This window comes from Cetorhinus maximus, chromosome 15 (genome assembly GCF_964194155.1).
Source record: "Cetorhinus maximus chromosome 15, sCetMax3.hap1.1, whole genome shotgun sequence".
Lineage (NCBI taxonomy): Eukaryota > Metazoa > Chordata > Chondrichthyes > Lamniformes > Cetorhinidae > Cetorhinus > Cetorhinus maximus.
In genome coordinates this window covers 92,658,253-92,682,296 of record NC_135893.1, presented here as the reverse complement: position 1 = coordinate 92,682,296, position 24,044 = coordinate 92,658,253, and the positions used below count along the sequence as shown (strand labels likewise).

At 46.4% G+C, this 24,044-nt stretch overlaps 1 protein-coding gene across 2 annotated transcripts in view; it reads left to right on the top strand.

Annotated features, from left to right (window-relative positions):
* LOC144690977 (acyl-coenzyme A synthetase ACSM3, mitochondrial-like) overlaps positions 1–24,044 on the top strand; it is a 129,784-nt gene that overhangs the window by 44,532 nt on the left and 61,208 nt on the right. Inside the window, exons 10-14 of one of the 2 annotated variants that reach the window (XM_078558919.1) lie at positions 842–943; positions 6,785–6,912; positions 11,292–11,391; positions 11,809–11,928; positions 20,928–21,066. In XM_078558919.1, the coding sequence (XP_078415045.1) occupies positions 842–943; positions 6,785–6,912; positions 11,292–11,391; positions 11,809–11,928; positions 20,928–21,023 (546 nt within the window). In that variant the 3' untranslated portion in view covers positions 21,024–21,066. Of the gene's footprint in view, positions 1–841; positions 944–6,784; positions 6,913–11,291; positions 11,392–11,808; positions 11,929–20,927; positions 21,249–24,044 lie in introns of those variants that run through there. The other variant, XM_078558918.1, reaches the window with a different exon arrangement.

Below are 24,044 nucleotides of genomic sequence, written 5' to 3'. Positions count from 1 at the left end.
GTACCTTTATGTTAAACCTTCCTCAGAAACATCTCGTCAGGATAACTCATCTGTTTTTTTGAACATCTTCAATGTTGTGATAAATAAGAGTCATCAAGGACAGTTTCACCCAAAAAATCCATCTGAAGGAACTTTCAGATCTATTGTGACCAGAATTCTGTTAGATCAAAAACGCCGAGATCTCTTTAAATTTTATCCTTTTAAAAGAAACATTCCCATCCTCCAGCCTCTGCAGGGACCTGTGTTTGCTTTGTCCTGTTTTGTGTTTGTGTGTGAGTATATGGGAGTTTGAATATCTGTTTTTTTTAAAAAGAGGAAAATTGTTTCGCTTCTAAACTACAACTTGTATGTTAACCAGTTTATTAACTTGTTTTAAAAAGAAGTTTGTTCAATAATAAATTAATTTTTGTTGTTTACTAAAAAATCCTGGTTAGACTCTTTTTATGCTGGGAATAACAATATCAAAGGTAAACAATTGTCCAATTTTATGGGCGAATTAAACATTTAAACTATTGTTACAACCTGTGGATAAGTGAGGTTTGAATTAACTGCGCACTCCTCCCATCTAGTTCTGTAACATAAGATTGGGGTCTCTCATGGGATTTGAAGCACGGACGACAAGATTAATAATAATTGTTAAAGGATAAAAGCCAGATACCAGGTTTCTGATTCACTGGTAGCCGACATGGCTTTGGAAGTTGCTATGACTTTTTTACAGCAAATCTGATCCAAAAAGCAGGCCTACTGAGGGTCAACCTTAAATTATTTTATTGAGAGCCTTAGAAATGGTATTTCTGCTGCCATTTGCACATGTTTAGAATTCTTGTTATTCTTCTTTCAGATTATTGATGAGAATCACAATGTGGTTCCTCCTGGAGTGGAAGGTGAAATTGCCATTCAACTGAAGCCTGTTAGACCACTCGGCCTCTTTTCTGGATACATTGTACAGTAATCCTATTTGAAGTACTTCACTGAGATCTTCCTAAATTATAATTATTATATAATTATTTTATGTAATGTGTTTGTGTTTGATTATGAATGTGATTTTTTTTTGATTATGGGTGTGCTTAATTGGTGTGAATTACTCAGTGAGACTATAGTGCGATTTACTCAAATCATTTAACTTTGGATCCCCAAAACCAAGGGCGGAGTCATCCCAGATTTGCACTAAGTGCGGTAATACCCATGGGCCGCAATGGCGGCTTTTCACGCCATACCGTCCCAAGCCTGTCGTATTAATTATGCATTCCCGGGAAGCACGTCATTTCCAAGGCACCTTGCTGCTTCATCACAAATGGCACCATATTTGAAGTCCAGTTGCGAGCATATCTCTCAATGCTTCCAGCCCATGACTGCTGCAAAGAAGATTTGACCCTGAAAGGCAAAAAGACTACAGCCCCAAGGTTCAATGGCGTGTCCGTTGAGCACGTTTTGGATGTAGTGGAGGCCTGCCCTCACGTCCTCTAACACCGCTTTGGACGCAGGATGGACAGCATCCTCACTAATCCAACTTGAGAGGCAGTGGCAGCGGTGGTCAGTGCCAATGCCCTGCAAAAGAGGACAGCCACCCAGTGCCACAAGAGGGTGAATGATCTCCTCCCTTCTGCCAGGGTAAGTCACTCTTCTCTTCACTCTCAATTCACACACATTCACAAACCCATATTCATCCACAGGGTCCTCACTCACTGCCAGTTCAAGGGACATCACCATTCACTCTCTCATACACACCTTCATTGTCCTCATCCCGTCCATGGGACCACTCACCACCCACACACGCCAGTAATACTTATCATCTGGCCTGGCAGGCATCCTGCTTACACTCTCTCCATCTCTATTTATGCAGGACAAGCTGGCACAAGCTGGAGAGAAATCAAGGTCCTCACGGACTTTGAAAACAGAGCCATCCAGCTGGCCAGTGAGGATCTGGACCGTTCCTGTGCTGAGGGTAATGTCGGCAGTACTCTACCGAGTGAGGATCTAGTAGTGCAACATCCATCAGACAACCATGCTGTGAGTGATGTGTCTTGTTTCATAGGCCAATGCCATGCACTAATTATCTCTCCTTGCTTTCACAGGCACATCTGCCAAACAGCCAATGGAGTCCATGATGCAGGGCCTCCAATCAAGCCCCAAAGAAATCTCTGAAAAGGAATCTGAAGACACCCTCCTTGAAGGCCTGTCACAGCACTCACCCACACCCTCCATCAGTGTTGAGACACACACCCTCATGCGACCTAGCTTTAGAGTAGCCTTGGGATCACAATCTAGTGAGCACATCACACTTTCTGATCCACAGCAGGCGGTGGCAGGGCTTCCGAGGTGTCCAGCACTTGGAAGAAATTTTCAGCCAGAAATTTGCTGAGTCCAAGTCAAATAAGGAGCCTCTGGACTTGGTCACGTCACAGTTGCTGGAGCTGCAAAGGCAAGCTAGGGAACATCAGGAAGAGATGCCTGCTGCACTCCTCAGATTGCAGGGCACAATGGAGGAGTCCGTCCGCCTTTAGGCTGAGGTGATAGCGCCGGCATGCCACCGCACTGAGGTCAACACGGGTAGGATGGCGGCCGCCATGTAGACCTTGGTCCAAGATGTCGCCCCTGCACTGCTGCGCTGTCTGAACTCCATCACCGACACCATAGTTGGCCTCCAACAGTGTGTACACAAGGAGGGTGCGGGGCTGCCCAATCTCACTCCAGCTACCCCTTCTCCTCAAGGAGTTCAGCCAGGTGCCCTTAAGCACCCATAGGGAGGAGGATCAGCAGGTGCACCTCCCACCCCCCTGGGCCATCCATCCAGGTGATTCTGGGAGTGTCTGGCCCATCCAAATCTAATCTTCCTGTGACCTCAGTAGCTCCAGCTTCACAGGCCAAGGATGGAGCCCCTGCCACACAGCTGGACCCCGAAAGCAGGCCGGGGCCCTCCAGGTCTCAGCCCTCCAGAGGACACCTGCCAAGCTCATCACAGACAGGGCGTAGCAGTCAGCAGGCTGCCTCCACTTCCGCTATGGATGTCCGGGGAGCACCAAGACGTAGTGGCAGGGAATGGGTGTTAATCACTTGCACATAATGTTCATTATTGTACATTAACTCCCAAGAATGACTCCCTGCCTATGGCTCCTTGTTCTTATGAGCAGTGTTCGTGTCACTCAGATGTGAAACCTTTCTGCACAAGATAAAGGCAGGTGCCTCAGTCCAGGGCCTCTTTCCTGTGCTTTGTGCAGCCTTCAGACCAAAGTGATAGTCCAGCCTCACACTCCTTGGACATGTTAGTGATGCCTGCACCTCAACGGTGCTTGTCATTGCTGTCAGAATGTCATGGGCAGGTGTCACAGGGTTCCACCGTTCTCTCTGTGTGCTCTCAGCACCTTTAAGGTGGGGCTGGCCCACATCTCTTCAGCATCTGTGACCAGTGACGCTTTGTTCCTGAAGAGGACAGGTGCTGAAGGCGGACAAAGGATTGGATGCTTTTAAAGTTTCATGGCTGTGTCTCCATGATATGACTCTGATCCCAGAGTGCAAGTGAGCTGCCCTCGGCCAAACAGGAGTCAGACATTCTCAGAGGCTATGTGAAAATCTATGGAGTGTCCTCACTGCATGTCGACATCATCCTCCTGCAATCAAGTGACTATTTGGGCCTCCACTGCATCTACATGACAGGAGCATTATCACAGAGGGTATATGCACTGCCATAAGCCAGAATGGAGTCAAACATTCATAGATACAATATGAGGATCTATGGTATCTCTTTACTGCATGTTGTCATCATCCTCCACAAATCTAGCAGCTATGAGGGCTGGCCAGTGCAAGGGCCCCATTGCCGTCATTGTCGCCTTCAAGGACCTCCTCACTCTCATCACTGTCGACATCCTCCTCATCAGAAGAGGTAACCAGCTCCTGCATCTCCTCCTCAGCCTGTTCCTCTCCCTGTTGCAGCACCAGGTTGTAAAGCACGCAGCAGGCAACAAAGCTGCATGACACCCTCTGTAGACTATATTGCAGGGCTCCACTAGACCAGTCCAGGCACTGGAACGTAATTTACAGCATCCCGATGGTTTGCTCCACCAAGTTGCAATTTGCAGCATGAGCCTCATTATACCTTCGCTCAGCGGCAATCTGAAGCCGCCGCACCAGTATCATCAGTCACATACTCTGCAGGTAGCCCTTGTCCCCTAGGAGCCAACACTGCAGCCTCTGTGGACCCTGGAATGTCAGTGATCTGTGACTGACTGAGAATGAAGGAGTCGTGCACACTCCTTGGAAACCATGCACAGATCTGCAGGATGCGTTTGTGGTGGTCGCACACCAGCTGCACATTCAGCAAATGGAAGCCCTTGCAGTTGATCCCTTGTTGCATATGGAGATCTGAGTGCCACGTGATTGCAGTCTTTTGCATCCTACACCTGTGGGAAACCCAAGATCTGGGCAAACCCAATTGCTCTTGCATCCTAGCTCTCTTGTTCCTGGACGAAATACATAAAGTTGTATGTCCTTGCGAAGATGGCATCTCTAGCCTCATGGATGCATTTGTGGGTGGAGGCTTATAATATCTCACAGAGGTCCCTGTGGAGCCCTAAAAGGAGCCACTGGTGTAAAAATTGAACACTGCTGTCACTTTCACAGCCATTGGCAATGGATGCCCTTCATGCCCAAGTGGCACCAAATCTGCAGTAGCTGGTAGATGTGACCGACCAGTTCCCTAGACATGCAGTCTTCGGCGATACTGGTTCTTGGTCATCTGCAGGAATGAAAGGTGACATCTATAGACCCTGGATCTAGCTAGGCGCCAACCAGCGACGGCTGCTGTGGCTCTTCAGTGGCGTGTGCAGGAGCCCCAGCCGCCCCTTCTTCTTGAGGGTGCTACTTCTTCCTCTGCACGGCCAGGCGCCTCAATCGCTCTTTTCTCCATCATTTTCACTCTCTGTAAGAGGCATACAGCTAGTTCACCAAGCTCCATGATCCTGATGTACTCCTCCTGCAGGATGAAAGAGATGCGTGGGTTAGCTTGGGTGTACTAAGAATCTGTCTTGGTTAAGTCTGAAGGCCCCTTATTGCATCCCGGAGAGTGCTGGCCACCATTTGGATGACCAGAGATTAGTGTGTTGCATGGCTGCCCAAGACCCCACCCACCTCCACCCCACTCCACCTGACCGATTGGCGGTAGATTTGCCTACTTGACTGCATGCTGTGCTCTCAGCTCAGGCACAGGCATTCTCCTAACCTTCACTACAAGGCTGCATTGTTGACTTGAACCATGGGAAGACTATTCCAAATCAGGATGATGACATCGCAAGGGATTGTGAGCACCTCCATCAGTGACTGCTCCATGGCCAGCTTTAGCAAGGAGATTGTGCAAGGTGCCCAGTTGTATTAAATGGGAGACCCTATGGGGAGCGGCGAGAAAATTAAGTTGAAGCACAGATCAGCTGTTACTGTATTGAATGGTGGAACAAGCTTGATGGGCCATGTGGTCTGCTCCTGCTCCTATTTCTTTAGTTCTTCTGATCTTGTGCGTTTATTTTTAAACTGTGCCCCCTAGTTCTAGATTCCCCACCAGACGAAATATCCTCTCACCATTTACCCTGTCGTGTTCTCTCAGAATCTTCTGTGTTTCAATAAGATCACCTCTCATTCTTCTAAACTCCAATAAGTATAGGCCCAACCTGCTCAACCTTTCCTCAATAGACAACCCCTTCATTCCAGGAATCAACCTAGTGAACCTTCTCTGAACTGATCCTAATGCAAGTAAATCCCTCCCTAAATTATCCCTCCCTAACCCCATTCTGGACAGAATAAAATAAGGAGCAATAAAGACAGAGTGGTAAAGACTAGGTGTTGAATTTTGAGGACATCGGGCGGGCATGGCAGGCGGGCCTGGGAGCAGCGGGGAAAAAGCCTGCTCCCTGCGATCAGCCCCCGACTGTGAATTAATGCTGGTTGGCCAATTAGCGGCCAGCCAGCGTGAAAGGCACACTGAAACGCTCAGCGCTGCCGGAGTGGGGGCAGGAGGAGGGTGAATGCGAAAGTCTGCGCATGCGCTGGGGAGCACATATTGACATCTCCCTGAGGGCACGGAGCTGCCTCAGGGAGCTGAAGAATTGGAAAAACAAAAATGAAGATTTAAAAGGTGATATAAACATGTCCCCTCATGTGACTCACATGAAGAGGGACATGTTTAAAATGAAGTTGAAAACACGTTTCTGTTTTTTATTTACCGTTGGAAACCTCATCTCACCCGTAGATGAGGTTTCGTTAAAAATGCAAAGACTGCCTGGCCTATTTGCGCCCACCCGTCAACTGTAAGGTTGGACAGGCAGCAAAAATGAAAAATTAATAATTTGCTTAAGGGCCTTAATAAGCCTCTTAATTGTTGGCGGGCATGCTGTCGACTCTCGCGCGCACCCACCGACCGAAAGATCGCAATAGTGCACGATGACGTCGGGATGCTCGCTTGACGTCATCGCATGTGATTTTACACCCAATCAGGTCAGGCGTGCACCCACCTGACGAACATAAAATCCTGCCCTATGTTTAAGAAGCATCCAAAGGTCATTAAACTTTGTACAGACCTGACCTCAACATAAGTCTTCTGTATTTCAAATGCCTTTCTAGTATCTGTTTGGCAACCTGATGTGTATGTGCATCTTTTCCCCTAAAGCTATAACTATTTTATATGGGAAAAAATAAGGTTTATATTAAAGGGAATGGATTTTTAACCACAAAGCATATGCTATTTAAAAATTATTATTACATTACTTTTTAATTTTGATCTTTATTTATATGTTGCCAGGATGATCCACAACGAACTGCTGCAGTCCTACGAGAAGACTATTTTCTGACTGGAGACCATGGTCTGGTGGATGAGGATGGATACTTCTGGTTTCTTGGAAGATCAGATGATATAATTTTATCGGCTGGGTAGTGATACAATTGTTCATATTTTATTTACTCAATGTTTCACACAGAGGCTTAGCATGGAATTGGTACATTTTTCAATGCAAAGAAAATCCTTGGGTATTCAATAATTTACTAAATATTACAAATGATAATGTTTCAAAACGATCATGACTTTAAAAAAAAGTGGTCAAATTCCAGTAAAGATTAACTGCAATATTCTTTGGCTAAAAACACTGGACAGCTTGCAAATTGAAAAAAGACAGTATAAATACATCAACTTTAAAGACCAATGGGCGGAATTTTCCCAGAATTGCACTAATGCAGTAGCGGGCGGGTAAAATGTAGTCCTACCCGCCAACAAAAATGGCGGGTTTTCACGCCGTATCGTCCCGAGCCTGCTTCATTATTTATTCACTCATGCGAAACACGCTGGTCCCTCGAGCAGATGTTGGATGCCGTGGAGGTCCGCTGGGATGTGCTGTACCCCGGCTCTGGCCGAAGGATTGGCAACAAAGTCACCAACTTGGCTTGGGTGGCAGTGACAGCGGTGGTCAGCGCAAATGCCCTGCAGAGGAGAACAGCCACATAGTGCCACAAAAGGATGAATGATCTCCCCAGTTCCACCAGGGTAAGTCACTCTTTTCATCACTCCCAACTCACACACTCACAAACCCATCACACATCCACAGGGCCCTCACTCACTGCCAGTGCAAGGGACATCACTCTTTCAAACACACCATCATTGTCCTCATCCCATCCATGGGATCACTCACCACCCACACAGGCCAGGCATACATATCATCTGGCCTGGCAGGCATCCTGATACACTCTCTCCATCTCTATCCAAGCAGGACAAACTGGCACACAACAGGAGGGAAAGGTCGCAGACTGGTGGAGAGATGCTGGAGATCAAAGTTCTGACGGAATTCAAAAACAGGGCCATCTATCTGGCCGGCGATGACCGGGACCGGTCCTATGCTGACAGTGAGGTCGGCACTGCTCTACCAAGTGAGGATCCAGCAGTGCAACATCCATCAGACAACTGTGCTGTGAGTGACGTGTCCTCTTTCACAGGCCACTGCCATGCACCAATTGTCTCCCATTGCTTTCACAGGCACATCTGCCAAACAACCGACACAGTCCATGACCCAGGACCTCCAATCAAGCACCGAAAAAACCTTTGAAGAGGAATTTGGAGGCACCGTCCCTGAAGTCCCATCACAGCGCTCACCCACACTCTCCACCAGTGCAGAGACACACACCTTGGTGGGACCTAGCATTAGAGTAGCCTCGGGATCACAATCTGGTGAGTACATCACACTTTATGATCCACAGCAGGTGGAGGCAGGGACTTCCCAGGTGCCCGGCACTCGGAGGACTTCTGGAGGCCAGAACATTGCTGAGTCCGAGTCAGATGACAAGCCTCTGTCGCAGTTGCTGGAACTGCAAAGGCAAGCTGGAGATCATCAGGAAGGGATGTCTGCTGCACTCCTCAGATGCAAGGTACGATGGAGGAGTCCATCTGTCTTCAGGCTGAGGTGATAGTGCCAACATTGCAATGCATCAAGGTCAACACTGGCATGATGGCAGCTGCCATGGAGAATTTGGTCCAGGACTTCACTCCTGCACTGCTGTACAGGCTTAACTCCATCGCTGATGCTATAGTTAGCCTCCAAAAGTGTGTATGCGAGAGGGGTGCTGGGCAGCTCGATCTCACTCCAGCTACCCCTTCTGTTCATGGAGTCAGCCAGGTGCCCTTGGGCATCCATAGAGAGGAGGATCAGAAGGTGCACACTCCGGGGCCATTCACTCAGGTGACTCTGGAGTGACGGCCCATCCGAATCCCCTCTTCCTGTGACCTCCACAGCTCCAGTTACACAGGCCGAGGAACGTGCCACTGCCACACAGCAGCACCCCGAAAGCAAGCCGGGAGCTACCAAGTCTCGGCCCTCCAGAGGATGCCGCCAAAGTCAGACAGGGAGTCACAGTCAGCAGGCTGCCTCTGCCTCTGCTGTGGATGTCCGGGGAACACTAAGACATAGCAGCCGGGTTAGGAAAGTTAAGTAAAATTAGTTGCACAGCCTGGGCAAGGGTGTTGATCACTTGTACATACTGTTCACTATTGTCAATAAACTCCTAAGAACGTCTCCCTGCCTGTGGCTCCTTGTTCTGATGAGCAGTGTTCTTGTCACTCAGATGTGAAACCCTTCTGCACAAGATAAAAGACAGGTGTCTCAGTCCAGGGCCTCTTCCCTGTGCTCTATGCAGCCTTCAGACCCAAGTGATAGCCCAGCCTCACACTCCCTGGAAACATTACTGATGCCTGCACCTTGGTGGTGCTGGTCATTGCTGTAGTGGGCAGGCACCACAGAGTTCTCTCATTCTGTGTGCTCTCAGCACCTTTAAGGTGGGGCTGGCCCCCATCACACCAGCATCTGCAACCATTGAGGCTGTGCACCAGCTCCTTAAGGGCTGAGGTGCTGATGGCAGACAAAGCATCATTTGCGTCTAAAGTTTCATGGCTGCGTCTCTGAGGTGGCCCTGCTCATGGAGCACAAGTGAGCTGCCCTCGGCCAGACAGGAGTCAGACATTCTCAGACACTATGTAAAGATGTGTGGAGTGTCCTCGCTGTACACCATCTATCACCCCTGCTGCCAGCGGGCTCAGAAAATGCCATCCACTATAGCATATCAATAAAATAATTTGTAATTTTTTTTAATAATAAGTAGCTGTGAAGAGGGAGAAAGAATAACAATTGCCCAAGAATAGCTTATATGGGCAGGATTTTCCCTTCATCGGGCAGACATGGTGGGCGGGCTCGGGATCATGCAGTATTTTACACCCGATCCGGTTGGGCACACGCCCGCCCGTGTAACGTATAATTCTGCCCTATGGCTGAATATGTCGTGGACTCAATAAGTTGGTGTGGAATAACTTTTGTTACATGTTGATGTGCATTGAAATAACCAAAGTTGGAGCTGTTTTCAACAAGGAAATATAAGTGATTTTCTCATTGGAGGAGAAGAATCTATTTTACTTTATGGTAAGGCAAGCTCAGCGCTACTGGGGTGGCACAGGAAGATAGCGGGCGATGACATTTCCACAGCATGGGTGAGCATTATGAGAAAGCTCCCTGAAGGCAAATAGCTGCCTCAGGAAACTGCAGACTTTAAAACCAATAAAAAAAGTTTTTAAAATCCGGAAACAAAATGTCCACGTATCACAATCAGTCACCTGAACATATACATGATGAAAATTCTGTCTATACATTTTTTTTTATTTAACAACGGAAACCCCATCCCGCCCTTGGATGAGACTTGTTAAAAAATGCAAAGGCCACCTGGCCGATTCGCCTGTCTACCAACCGTAAAGTTGGACGGACCACGAAAAATCGGAGACAATTACAACTTTAATTCCCTTCATTGGCCTCCTTATTGCCAGTGGGCGCACTTCCAACTTTTGCGCTCGCCCGCTGACCAATTAAGTTGGAGACATTTTGTTAATTGCAGTCAATGGCAAAGCAGAGGTGTTCGACGCTGACTGTGTGAATAAATATGATCCTACTCTGGTCGTGGGCAGCAGCAGAAACCTGCTTTCCCATTTGCAGTGTGGATTCAACAGCAAAGCCAATGGAGAGGCCTAGCGGCACGACACATTGCTGACAAAGCCGCACCCTCATTTGACATCACTAGCTGAAGACAGGCCCCTTGAGGTCTGTGTTCAACTCAATGACAAGCAAGTGTTCCTGGATTCTTTGCAATTGTCATGTCTGTTTGCGAGCAGCGGAACCAGGGTGCAATGGGCAGATGGGGCTGAAAGTGCAGGAGGGTGAGCTGACACTATGGAGGTGGGGACCAGGGTTGACTGAAGGGGAACCAGGATGTGGGAAGAGAGGAGATGGAGGAGGTGGAGAGTTTTAATATTCTTGTTGATTTAAAGGGATGCCCTCCTGAGCAGTCTGCATCTTCTAAGTGCAGGTGTAATTGAGCATAAATGGGTTCCCCAGAAGATGTGGGGCTGTTGCAAACTTCAATAGCAGTGAACATCTCAGCATTTCCTGCTTTTGGGACCAGAAAACCTGTGGCAATATGTTGTTCCAAAGTTGGCAACTAATTTGCAATAGTATTTCATCGCTTTTAGTTCCTGGAGGAAATCATTCCCTCAGTCTACTCCTGCATACCAACAGCAGCAAATTCAAGAGTGGCAGTGGCAAAGAACTGGAAGTGGGCCACCTGCCTACCCTTTCAGTCAGGGGATGTAATGTCATACCCAATTAAATCTTTAAAAGAAAATTAAATGGTCGGGGTAAAACATAAACAAATGTCATGCATTTAAAATGCTATTATATAAGCCAATAATCCAAGTAATATGTGACCCCTTTAAACTAAAAATGTCACAGGTACCGTGTTGGACCATTTGAAGTAGAAAACGCATTGATGGAGCATCCAGCTGTGGTAGAGTCTGCTGTGGTTAGCAGTCCTGATCCTGTCAGAGGAGAGGTACGCTTAGAAACCAACACAGATTTAATCAAGCAATATCATTTGTTAGCAGACTTTTTTTTAAGACTAGGCTGTAGATATCATTAGCAGGATACCTCCTAACAAAATTACATTGAAAATTTTGGAAAAATTTTAACTAGGAATAGCTTTTATGCAGGTGACTGAACTCTTTGTTATATTTTAATTATACATTTTGGGCGGTATTAAGATCTATAACTGCAATAACCTGGCCTTTTCATCTCCTTTAACAAATACAACTAATTCAAGATTTGATTTTTAAAAGTATATGCTTCACTGGCACAACAAGCCGTTGTAATTTCATATTACAGTATATAATGCCCATAACGATCCTTAGTGGGACAGTCACATATTGATTAATTTTAATTTTCCTATTTTAAAAAAAAATCTTCTTTTAAGGTTGTGAAGGCATTTGTCATTCGAAGTTCTGTTTATACCTCACATGATCCTGACACGTTAATTGAAGAATTACAAGAACATGTTAAGAAAGTCACAGCACCGTATAAATACCCAAGAAAGGTCTGTATTTTACCTCTCCTAATTTCCTGGATTAGAATGGTAGCCATTAATAACAGCTTCTGAGTAACTCTTGCAAGATCAGTCATCTAGATAGAGTGATGGATGATAGCAAGTCATTGTAGAGTTGTGCATTTTCACTTTAGATCAATTTTTAGCAGTATCGTTATGAACTTGGTCTAGACCAGTAACTTTTCCTTTTAAACAAAAAAGTCCAAAATCTGAGTTATTTAATGAAAGAATGAAGGCACAATATTCCATGGTTTAACACAGAAGAATTTTTACTACACAAGAGCCAAACAAAGCAAACATTAGATACTATATCTTGGGTCACCACCTATGCTTTAAAACCCAGGCTCAATGTAAGTTAAACATGAATGAACAGGCAAATTGCTGTCGGTTATAAACTATAAATTATATATTAAATGGCAGATACAACTAAGGCAGATATTACATATTGGCTTGGCAGTCCGCTCAGCATATACGTCATCAATCTCGGTCATAAAGTCCTTCAAAACTCTGTCCTCCTCACAAAGAATTTCAGCTTATTTTCTTTTAGGAATTAGCCTGATCCCCAGCCAACAGCAGCACATAACCAACCTGAGTTCCACGGGCATGGTCTTCACCAAAAATGGCACACATCTGCAGAACCTCCTCAGCTCTGCTTAAGATGGACTGGATGGCGCAGATCCACCTATGTTCTCTCCAAGTAACAGAAACAGCTGCAGCAACTGTATTTTTGCCTATTCCCAGTTTCTAGATCTAATCTGTTTTCTTCAGCCTGCCTGTACTGCACTACTAGGATCACCACTATCATCTGAGCTCTGAGGGCTCCGAGTCCTCTTTCTATGGTTTCAACCAGTTTCAATCACCCCAGAAGTTTTGGTTTCCTATCTTAGTTTCAGTTTTAGTTTCTTGAGAAACTGGGAGGATCAGTTTTCTTTCTCAGTTTCCATTTTCAGTTTCTCTTTTCAATGGGGTCTGTCTCAAAAAGTACAAACTTTGAAACTGTGGATTCCATCACGGTACCCTAGCCATCATTTTGAGGTGTTACTTAATGAGCTGCATTTTTACAGGATTCCCCATGCCCCAACCCCTGCTAAAAAGCCAGTTGGATCAGGAAGTCCCACTCAGAGGGCTGCCAACCAGCAGAGGTTGAATCCCAGTGCCACATCATCCCATCACGCTTTGCAATGAGGCCCTAATTGCCCACTTATGGGTGTCAATTTTTCCACTGGTAGGCAACCACTCAATGCAACCCATCCCACTGCATAATTGCATTGGGTTCAGGGTTGGGCAAGTAGGTTGCGGGCAGGTCCCTTAATTTCAAAAAGGTACTTTTATGTATGTGTAAAATTTGAGTAGAGGAGAGTTTTTAATTGAGTATCCATTGTGGCAGGGAAATTATTCTATTCCTGGGATTGGGACATGTCAGTATTCAATCCCAGGGATAGATTAATTCTTCTACAGTTTTGGATGCTGATTAGATTTCCCCATTCCACAAAAGTAGTTTATTTCACAAAACCCACTGCTGCCATTCGCTAATCTGTGTGTCCCACATTTTAAATTGTTAAGAAGTTTGGTGCATTGAAAGCTGTGTGTACTTTGTAATCTGGTTTCAGAATGCCTTTTGTGTACTTTATCTTGCAAGTTATTTAGGTCTCTTAATAAGTATAAGCTTGTATGGTTTTCACTGCACTTAGCCCTTGTGGTAAGAATTTCCAAAAGATCCTAACCCAAGGAAAATGCTGTGTCTACAGCTCCATTCTGCTATTGATTACACACAACCTGTGCATGGGAGGATGATGTACCCACTCCATCTGCACCTGTAAGGCAGGCTTTTTGTTATTTTCAGTCAGATTTAATGTTGAATTAAATTTATCAATATAATTTAGAAATTTTACCAAATTGATATGTTACAGTTTAAGAAAGTGAGGGTAATAGATAATTACCTTCACAAATGGAGGAACTAATCTTGTAAATAGCTACTTGACTCTGCAACCTGCCAATGAAACATTAGCCAACTAGATGGGATAAAATTCACAGTTACATCTTCCAAAATTTGAATCAAGATATCAGTGCAGTTCACTCAATGGTGCTGATAGTAAGTATAGACCTTTAAACTCTTAGGGCGGAATCTAATGCCCCCGCCCCTCTCCCAGGAAGTGAGTTCAGAGGTAGGGGAGGACATGTGATCGGGTGGGAGGGTGCGAGGTGGGGACTCTGCTGCCTCCCCACCTACCCCCAGTGGACGGGCAGTGTGGGATGGGGGACCGAATTCACATCCACTCGGTGCCTAATCGAGGGAACCGGCATCGGGAAGGGAGGGAGCCCGCTGCCCTTTCCTCCAACCCCCTTTCCCTTCTTGCCAGCAAACCCCTCTCTGTGACCCTCATCCCAACCCCACTTATCTTTCTTCAAGGATCTAATGATGATCCAATGGTGAGGAGTGGCTGCTGCTGGTAATGGGAGAGCTGCCTGTTTCTGAGTGGCCTACAGCTCTTGGGGTGGGATTTCTGCCCTTTTGGGGGAAGTGCAGCAATTAAATATTACCTGTGGAACTGGGAGCCTTGGTGGAAAAGAACTGGTGCTAATTAGGCACATAACTCCCTTGGGACTGGAGATGGTGTTGGTGGGAGTGCCACCAGTTTTGGTGTTAGCGGTCAGGCTCGGCGACCCCCCCTCCTCCCCCTCCCCCCTGCTCCCCCTACCCCCTCCTCCCCCTCCTCCCACCTCCCCCTCCCCTCTCCTCCCCCCTCCTCCCCACTGTTGCTTGGTGTCTCACTAAGAGGCCAAGAGGCTTGTGTGGTTGAACATTAAGTGTTTATTGGTAGCACATAACTATATACATCTCCAAGGTATAGCCCTGACTAGATGTTGTCCTCATGCTGGCTTCTGCTAGACGAGGCTTGTCCAAGCCTTTTTATTTGGATGGCCACATTTCAATTTTTTTCTCACTCAAGGGGCTGCTGAGCAAATTTTAGAAAGATAAGTGTGGTAATTGTAAGTTAAACCTTTCATACTGTTCTGGGGATCAGCCCTAATCATGGTCAATCTTAGCGGCGGAACTTTCTCACCTTGGTCTTGAAACAAGCATGTAGCTTCATCATAAGACCATAAGACATCGGAGCAGAAATTAGGCCATTCGGCCCATTGAGTCTGCTCCGCCATTCAATCATGGCTGATAAGTTTCTCAACCCCATTCTCCCGCCTTCTCCCCGTAACCTTTGATCCCCTTACCAATCAAGAACCTATCTATCTCGGTCTTAAATACACTCAATGACCTGGCCTCCACAGCCTTCTGTGGCAATGAATTCCATAGATTCACCACTCTCTGGCTAAAGAAGTTTCTCCTCATCTCTGTTCTAAAAGGTCTTCCCTTTACTCTGAGGCTGTGCCCTCGGGTCCTAGTCTCTCCTACTAATGGAAACATCTTCCCCACGTCCACTCTATCCAGGCCTTTCAGTATTCTGTAAGTTTCAATCAGATCCCCCCTCATCCTTCTAAACTCCATTGAGTATAGACCCAGAGTCCTCAAACTTTCCTCATATGTTAAGCCTTTCATTCCTGGGATCATTCTCGTGAACCTCCTCTGGACCCTCTCCAGGGCCAGAACATCCTTCCTGAGATACGGGGCCCAAAATTGCTCACAATATTCTAAATGTGGTCTGACCAGAGCCTTATAAAGCCTCAGCAGCACATCCCTACTTTTATATTCTAGTCCTCTCGAAATAAATACCAACATTGCATTTGCCTTCCTAACTACCGACTCAATCTCCAAGTTAACCTTAAGAGAATCCTGGACTAGGACTCCCAAGTCCCTTTGCACTTCAGATTTCTGAATTCTCTCCCCATTTAGAAAATAGTCTATGCCTCTATTCTTCCTACCAAAGTGCATGACCTCACACTTCCCCACGTTATATTCCATCTGCCACTTCTTTGCCCATTCTCCTAACCTGTCCAAATCCTTCTGCAGCCTCCCCGCCTCCTCAATACTACCTGTCCCTCCACCTATCTTTGTATCATCTGCAAACTTAGCCAGGATGCCCTTAGTTCCTTCATCTAGATCATTAATGTATAAAGTGAAAAGTTGTGGTCCCAACACTGACCCCTGCGGAACTCCACTAGTCACCGGCCGCCATCCTGAGAAGGACCCCTTTATCCCCACTCTCTGCCTCCTGCCAGACAGCCAATCTTCTATCCATGCTAGTACCTTGCCTCTAACACCATGGGCTCTTATCTTACTGAGCAGCCTCCTGTGCGGCACCTTGTCAAAGGCCTTCTGGAAATCCAAGTAGATAACATCCATTGGCTCTCCTTTGTCTAACCTACTTGTTACCTCCTCAAAGAATTCTAACAGATTTGTCAGGCATGACCTCCCCTTGATGAAACCATGCTGACTTTGCCCTATTTTACCATGCACTTCCAAGTATTCTGACATCTCATCCTTAATAATGGACTCTAAAATCTTACCAACGACTGAGGTCAGGCTAATTGGCCTGTAATTTCCCGTCTTTTGCCTCACTCCCTTCTTAAACAGGGGGGTTACATTAGTGATTTTCCAGTCCTCTGGGACCCTCCCTGACTAACGCCTCCACTATCTCTTCAGCTATCTCCTTCAGAACTCTGGGGTGTAATCCATCTGGCCCAGGTGATTTATCCACCTTCAGACCTTCAGATCAGGAGCTCTGTAAATAAAGTTTACAGTTTCTTACAAGAAATCCATCCTGCACTCCAAGTTTATTAGAATTGGTGACGAGGATAAATAGCTCCACTGCTGCACTTTGCCTCTTGACTCTGAGTATTTCGATTTTTAAGGGAAGAAAAGAAAAATGTATACTCACCAGCAATGCCTCTGTTTAGCAGAATTGACCCTTACAACTAATTCATCGAGGACTGGAGTCAGTGCATAAAGCACCTGGGTTTCTACTTTGTGGCGAACGAAATAATGACAGAGAAGAAACAGAAGGTCATCCTCCTGAGCATCTACGGGAGTAAAACGTATAACCTAATCCATAGTCTGATGGCTCCAAATGCGCCAAATTCCAGATCCTTCACTGAGCTAGTAGACCTTGTGAAGGGACATTTTCAGCCTAAACCTTCGGTGATTATGAAAAGATTCAAGTTTAACTCTCAAGTAAGGGTCCCCAGTGAGTCGCATAACATACATCATGAAGTTAAAACAATTAACGGAGCACCGTGCCTTCAGTGATACTCTAAATGACATTGCACGATTGCTTGGTTTGTGGCGCACATGACGATGCCATTCAGCGCCGTCTACTTGCAGATGTTGGTATAGACCTGAAGGGCGCCATTGAGATAGCACTAGCAATAGAGAGTGCTAAAAGGATGCGCAGGCTTTGCAAAGTGTGCAACATGGCGCTGTTCTGCAGTTAGGGTGGGAACCTGCCACCGGGCATGGTGTGAAGACCAGGGAGGCTACTGCGAAGCAGGACACAGTCCCTATCGCTAGAAAAAGGAAAAGAAATACTGGAAGTAGCTCACCAGTAATTCCAAACTTAAAGTGTTACTGATGTGGGGGTAATCATGTATCTGAAATCTGCAGATTTAAAGATGCAGAATACCACTACTGTCACAAAAAAGGACATGTTGTAAAACAATACAGGACAAAATCAAGACAGCCATTCAGGCAGCAGGTCAAGTTAAATGAAGTGTACAATATAGATGAACCAGAAGCTGCTGATACTGACATGTATTCCCTACACAATCTAAAGGCCAGGAAACTGAACCAACCACTGTTACCCTTCAAGTAAATGGAAAGCCTCTAGTCATGGAGGTTGACACAGGAGCATCAACCACAGTAATGGGAGAACACATCTTTAAATACCTCAGACAAGGTACCCAGTCATTGAGTTTGGAGCAAACCACTGCTCAGCGAAAAATGTATACTAATTTAGTTTATTAGGTTGGCTTTAAAAGAGCTAAAAATGTATACTGGAGAGGCAATATAGGTGAAAAGCATTACCTCTGTACCTGTATCCTACAGACAACAGACAGCCCAGCTGCCAATAATTGTTGGAACAGAAGAAGATCTGCTGGCCCTGGAGAGGGTCCAGAGGAGGTTCACGAGAATGATCCCAGGAATGAAAGGCTTAACATATGAGGAACGTTTGAGGACTCTGGGTCTATACTCAATGGAGTTTAGAAGGATGAGGGGGGATCTGATTGAAACTTACAGAATACTGAAAGGCCTGGATAGAGTGGACATGGGGAAGATGTTTCCATTAGTAGGAGAGACTAGGACCCGAGGGCACAGCCTCAGAGTAAAGGGAAGACCTTTTAGAACAGAGATGAGGAGAAACTTCTTTAGCCAGAGAGTGGTGAATCTATGGAATTCATTGCCACAGAAGGCTGTGGAGGCCAGGTCATTGAGTGTATTTAAGACCGAGATAGATAGGTTCTTGATTGGTAAGGGGATCAAAGGTTACGGGGAGAAGGCGGGAGAATGCGGTTGAGAAACTTATCAGCCATGATTGAATGGCGGAGAAGACCCAATGGGCCGAATGGCCTAATTTCTGCACCTATGTCTTATGGTCTTATGATCTAAGATCCTAGCCATCTGGGCCATGATTGGTTGAAAGAAATTAAACTCAATTGGTCAGAAAAGTTTCAAGTCAGAACAGGAGTTCCTGAGTTGTTAAAAACGTATGCCAGAGTATTCCGAGATGAGTTGGGCAAAATAAAAGGTCTACAAGCTAAAATATACCTGGACTTTGAAGCAACACCCCGGTTTTTTAAGACAAAACCTGTACCTTACGCCCTAAAGGAAAAGGCAGATGCAGAATTGTGTCGTTTGGAGAAGTTAGGAATAGTCCAATTTTCAGAATGGGCAGCATTTCAGAATGGGTAGTTCCTTTTATGAAACCAGGTCAAACCATTTGCAAGTGATGGGAAAAGCGGTGAGAGAGCGGGGGAAAGCGGGAGAGACAGGGGAAAGCAGTGAAAGCCGGGTGAAAGCGGCAAGAGAGTGGGGAAAAGTGGCGAGAGAGCGGGGGAAATTGAGGAGAGACAGGGGAAAGTGGGGAGAGACAGATTAAAGCAGGAGAGACAGGGGAAAGCAGCGAGAGAGAAAGGTGAAAGCAGTGAGGGGGGGAAGCGGCAAGAGATGGGGAAGCGGCGAGAGAGCAAGCGAAAGCAGCAAGAGACAGGGGAAAGCAGCAAGAGACAGGGGAAAGCAGTGAGAGCGCGGGGGAAAGTGACGAGAGCGGGGGAAAGCAGGGAGAGACAGAGCAGAGAGAGAGCAGAGAAAAGCTGCGAGAGATGGGGAAAGTAGCGGGAGAGCAGGGAAAAGCAGCGAAAGACAGGGGAAAGCAGTGAGAGAAGGGGAAAGCAGTGAGAGAGCAGGGGAAAGCGGGTAGAGAGTGCACGAAAGCTGTAAGAGAGCGGGGAAAGTGGCGAGAACTGGGGAAGGCAGCAGGAAAGTGGGGAGAGATGGGGAAAGTGGCAGGAAAGTGGGGAGGGATGGGGAAAGTGGAAAGAGAGCTGGGGAAAGAGGAGATAGAAGGGGGAATGCAGCGAGAAAGTGGGGGAAAGCAGCAACTCATTCTCAGCTGCGGATGTTAGCTATTCTTCCAAACATAGCCTGGATCTCTCCCATATTTGTTGCTGATAAGCTCAGCAGCAACCAGAGGAGAGGAACGGCCTATGATTGGAGGAGCAGCCCCTTGCAGAAATCTTCCACTCCACTGACCAGTCTTACCGGCATTTTGAACAATGGCTCCCAGGCCACATAGAGGGGCTTCGGGGGCCACAATGCAGCCTGGTTGGACAAGCCTGTGCTAGACTCTCTCTACATACAGTCTACCATCATGTAACTCTCCACATCATAATGTGGGCAGTACTGTTTCTCCAGTCCCACATTAAACCTTACTAACCAGAACACCCTTACACTACACCCCCCCAGCCCCAACCACACCGCTGCAGCCTTCATTAAATTCCGCCCTTGGAAACTGTGGCTCTGAAGGTCACAGCAGCCCTCAACTTCTATGCATCCGACTTTTTCCAGGGGTCAGTGGGGGATCTGTGTGGAGTGTCCCAATCAGCTGCCCACAGTTGCATCAAGTTGGTGACAGAAGCTCTTTTCAGGTGGGTAATAGCATTTATTCCCATATGGACGAGGCCAGCCAGGCTGAGTGAGCCAGAGGGTTTTCAACGATTGCTGGGTTCCCCCGCATCCAGGCAGAAGGCTGTCTGATACTTGGAAGGGTCATCATGGTCTGAATCCTCCAGGGGCCTTGGAGACACCAATGAGTCCTGAAATGAAACCTGGAAATGCTAACAATGAAGCCCCAAACAGTGATGAAGCTGCCAAGCACCAATAAACAACCAGCAGCGAACTATCTCCAAAACTCCTCACTACTGGGTGCCTCATTCATCTCCCACTCTGACACGGGTTGGCTCACATCCTTTAAAAAGTACCTGGATGAGCACTTGGCACATCACAACATTCAAGGCTATGGGCCAAGTGCTGGTAAATGGGATTAGGTAGGTAAGTTAGGTGTTTCTCACGTGTCAGTGCAGACTCGATGGGCCGGAGGGCCTCTTATGCACTGTGTGATTCTGTGATCTGAGCTACGCTACAGGGGCTGTGTTATATACTTTCCATTTATATTGATAATCTAAATCTCAACAGTACCCTAGTTGAGATAATTAGCACCAAATGATTAAATGGCACTTCTTATTTGGATTATTTCACACTTAAGCATTAGCATTCGGAATGACAGGGTTGAGTGAAATTGTTCTTTTCACCAGATGGTGAGGTTGGACTTTTCTCCTCAGCAAAAACTATTTTTCTAAATGTTAACTGGTCATTTCTTTTAGTATTAACTATTTAATACAACCACTGCATTCAATCTGCTCAACAGGTGCTTTCCTTCTGCCTCCATCACATCCTTATTATCGAATTTACTAAGTTCTTGGTAAAGAGGTTTGGCCTTTCTGAACATATACTAGTTACGGACTACCTTTTTGTTTCCTGACAGATTGAATTTGTGAAGGAACTGCCCAAGACCATTAGTGGGAAAATCAAAAGAAATGAGTTACGAAAAAAAGAATGGGGAAAAAAACCCAAGATCTAAATCATTCTTGTACAACATCGTACAAAGGAATCATTAATAAAAAGCAAAAATTTAAATTCATCTAATTATTTGAAGACAATTTCAATTAAATGTTAAATGAGTGATTTATTATAAGACTTAACAGGATATGGGTTTTGTTCAAGATAATAAAGGAGACATTTGTTATAATGTTGCAGAATGTCATTTTACCCACTATTTGTCAATATAAAGTAATCAAGTTGAAGACACATGCTGCCTTACCATTTTTGTACTCCAAATGATATTGTGTAGTCATTACTACAATTTGAGAGATCTGATACTTTGAAGAATAGCCATGGGTCAGAATTTTACACTCCCCCCGGCGGGTTTTTAGGGAGGGACGGGAGCATGAAATTGCAGGGATGAGATTCCCTTGGGTTCCTGCCTGCCCTGACCTTGCAGTGATTTAACACTGGGGCAGGGAAGGCCTTGGACAGGAAGCCCGCCCTTGCCCCAATAGAGGCTGATCTGATTGTAACCTCAACTCCACATTTCCATCTATCCACAATAACCTTTCAACCCCTTGCTTATCAAGAATCTATCTAGCTCTGCCTTAAAAATATTCAATGACTCTGCTTCCACTGCCTTTTGAGGAAGAGAGTTCCAAAGACTCATAACCCTCTGAGAGAAAAAAATTCTCCTCATCTCTGTCTTAAATGGGCGACCCTTTATTTTTAAACAGTGACCCCTAGTTCTAGATTCTCCCACAAGTGGAAATATCCTTTCCATATCCACCCTGTCAAGAGCCCTCAGGATCTTATATGTTTCAATCAAGTCGCCTCTTACTCTTCTAAACTCCAGCGGGTACAAGCCTAGTCTGTCCAACCTTTCCTCATAAGACAATTCCAGGTATTTGCCTAGTAAAACTTCTCTGAACTGCTTCCAACGCATTTATATCTTTCTTAAATAAGGAGGCCAATACTGTACACAGTACTCCAGATGTGGTCTCTCCAATCCCCTATATAAATGAAGCATAACCTCTCTACTTTAGTATTCAATTTCCCTCACAATAAACAATAACATTCTTTTAGCTTTCCTAGTTACTTGCTGTACCTGCATACCAACCTAAAACTAATCGGTATCAACAAAATTTACAAATTAGTTTCTGTTTTCTGAAACACCAGCACCCGACCACAGCAGTTGAGTAGTCTGTTGACACTCAATCTGAATATTGTCATATCACATAATGGGAGAGGTTTGCATCTATGTAGCACCAATAGAGACAACACTATGGAGGCCTAAGGTGTTTTGCTGGGGTGTGTTGCACCATCAGCCATGGCCCGCATGACACATTCTGTTGAAGAGGGTGCCCTTGGGCACGCCCTTGAGCAGGTGCCCCAGGATGCACCAGAAGGCTGTAAAGGAACATTGCTCTGACGTCGCACAGCCCACCTGTCAGATATAATGCCAGGATACCTAATTTTGTGCATGAAGGTCTACGCCACAGATTTTTACATCACTCTACAAACAACAAACATTAAGCTGAATGATGGGTCCTGCGCTAGTATTCCTTAAAAGGCCAGACATCCACATTGCAGGTAAGGTAAGGTCTGCTATTGCAAAGTGTATGAAAGTACTCTGGAATGTTTTTGGAGGAGCGGTAGTGAGTTCCTGGATTTACTAGAGTGCTTCTGCATCCTGACAGAAAAGACAGGTTAAGTAACTTGTCCAAACAAAGGCTTCCGCCAGAATGGGGCTGCAATTGCAGTGACTCTGGGTCAGTAGCAGGACAAGGAGATGGAGCAAAGGCTGTGGAGAGGGAAAGATCTGCACAATGCCTTCTGCCAACTTACAGTTAGACTCCTCCATGCCCCTTGACAGTGACAGGAGACTGTCTGTCAGGCCAAACAGTGCACCCAGCATCTTGGTGTGCATGAGGTCCTCAAAATCACCTGCGATCTTGTCCTCTGGCAAGCTGACAAATGAATCATTCTTTCTCCCAGCCTTGCTGCAGCCCACTTATGACTGCTGACTCACCACTTGCTGATCCCAACTTTAAACTTGTAGTACGTTAAGTGTCAGTATCTGAGCTGGTGGCTGTGAGTATCAGACCAAATGACGGGGCCTCTTCATTAGTGCTCTCTCTCATCTTCCTTAGGCTGCTGTAGCTGGGCAGGTGGCAGTCCTTGTGTGTCTGAAAACGGGAATTCTGCAGGGGAATGTTTGTGTGCAGGAAGGAGGAGGGGCGGGAAGCAAAAGGTGCATAGTCACACATAGTTTGTGCATCATGCCAGATAGCAGGATGTGGGTACACTGATAGCAGAGAAGGGGCAGAAGGCAGGAACATACCATCATCTTCAATGCTCTCAGAAGCATCGAATGCCACAGGTTCCAAACGAGCCAACCCAATAATGCTGAGAACCATCTCTTCCATAGGGCTCAGGAGATGTTGGTGTTCTTATCCCCCACCAGTTCTGCTCTGTTCCCTTCTGCTGTGTACCGCCTTGTGTTGCAAGAGAGAGCACAGAAAGTCAGCAATTGAAGGTGGTGGCGGGGGAGGTGGGGGGAATGAAGGTGTTGGGGGGTGAGTTTGGCGGGGTGGAATGAAGGTGTCAGGGGAGGCTGGGGGAAGTATGGGGGAGGAGGGAGTAACGGGGAGAAATTGGCAACTGGGGAGGTAGGCATAAGGAGGGTGAAAGATGTAAGGGAAGGAGTTTGGAGGGGGAAGGAGTGCAGAGAGGTGAGGGAGTCCCAGGGAGGAAGGAGTGTGGAGAGGGGAGGGAGTAAGAGTGGGGAAAGGATTGCGGAAAGGGAAGGAAGTCTGGGAGGAGGAAGGAGCGCAGAGAGGGGAGGGATTAAGGGTGGAGGAAGAAGTAAGGGTGGAAGAAGGAGTCGGGAAGAGGGAAGGAGTAAAGCAAGAGGAAGTAAGGGTGTCAGAGGGAGTCAGGGAGGAAGAAGGAGTAAGGCTGGAGGAAGAAGTGAGGCTGGAGGAAGAGGTAGGGCTGGAGGAAGGAGCTGGGAGGGGGAAGGAGTAAAGCTACAGGAAGGAGTAAGGTCTGAAGG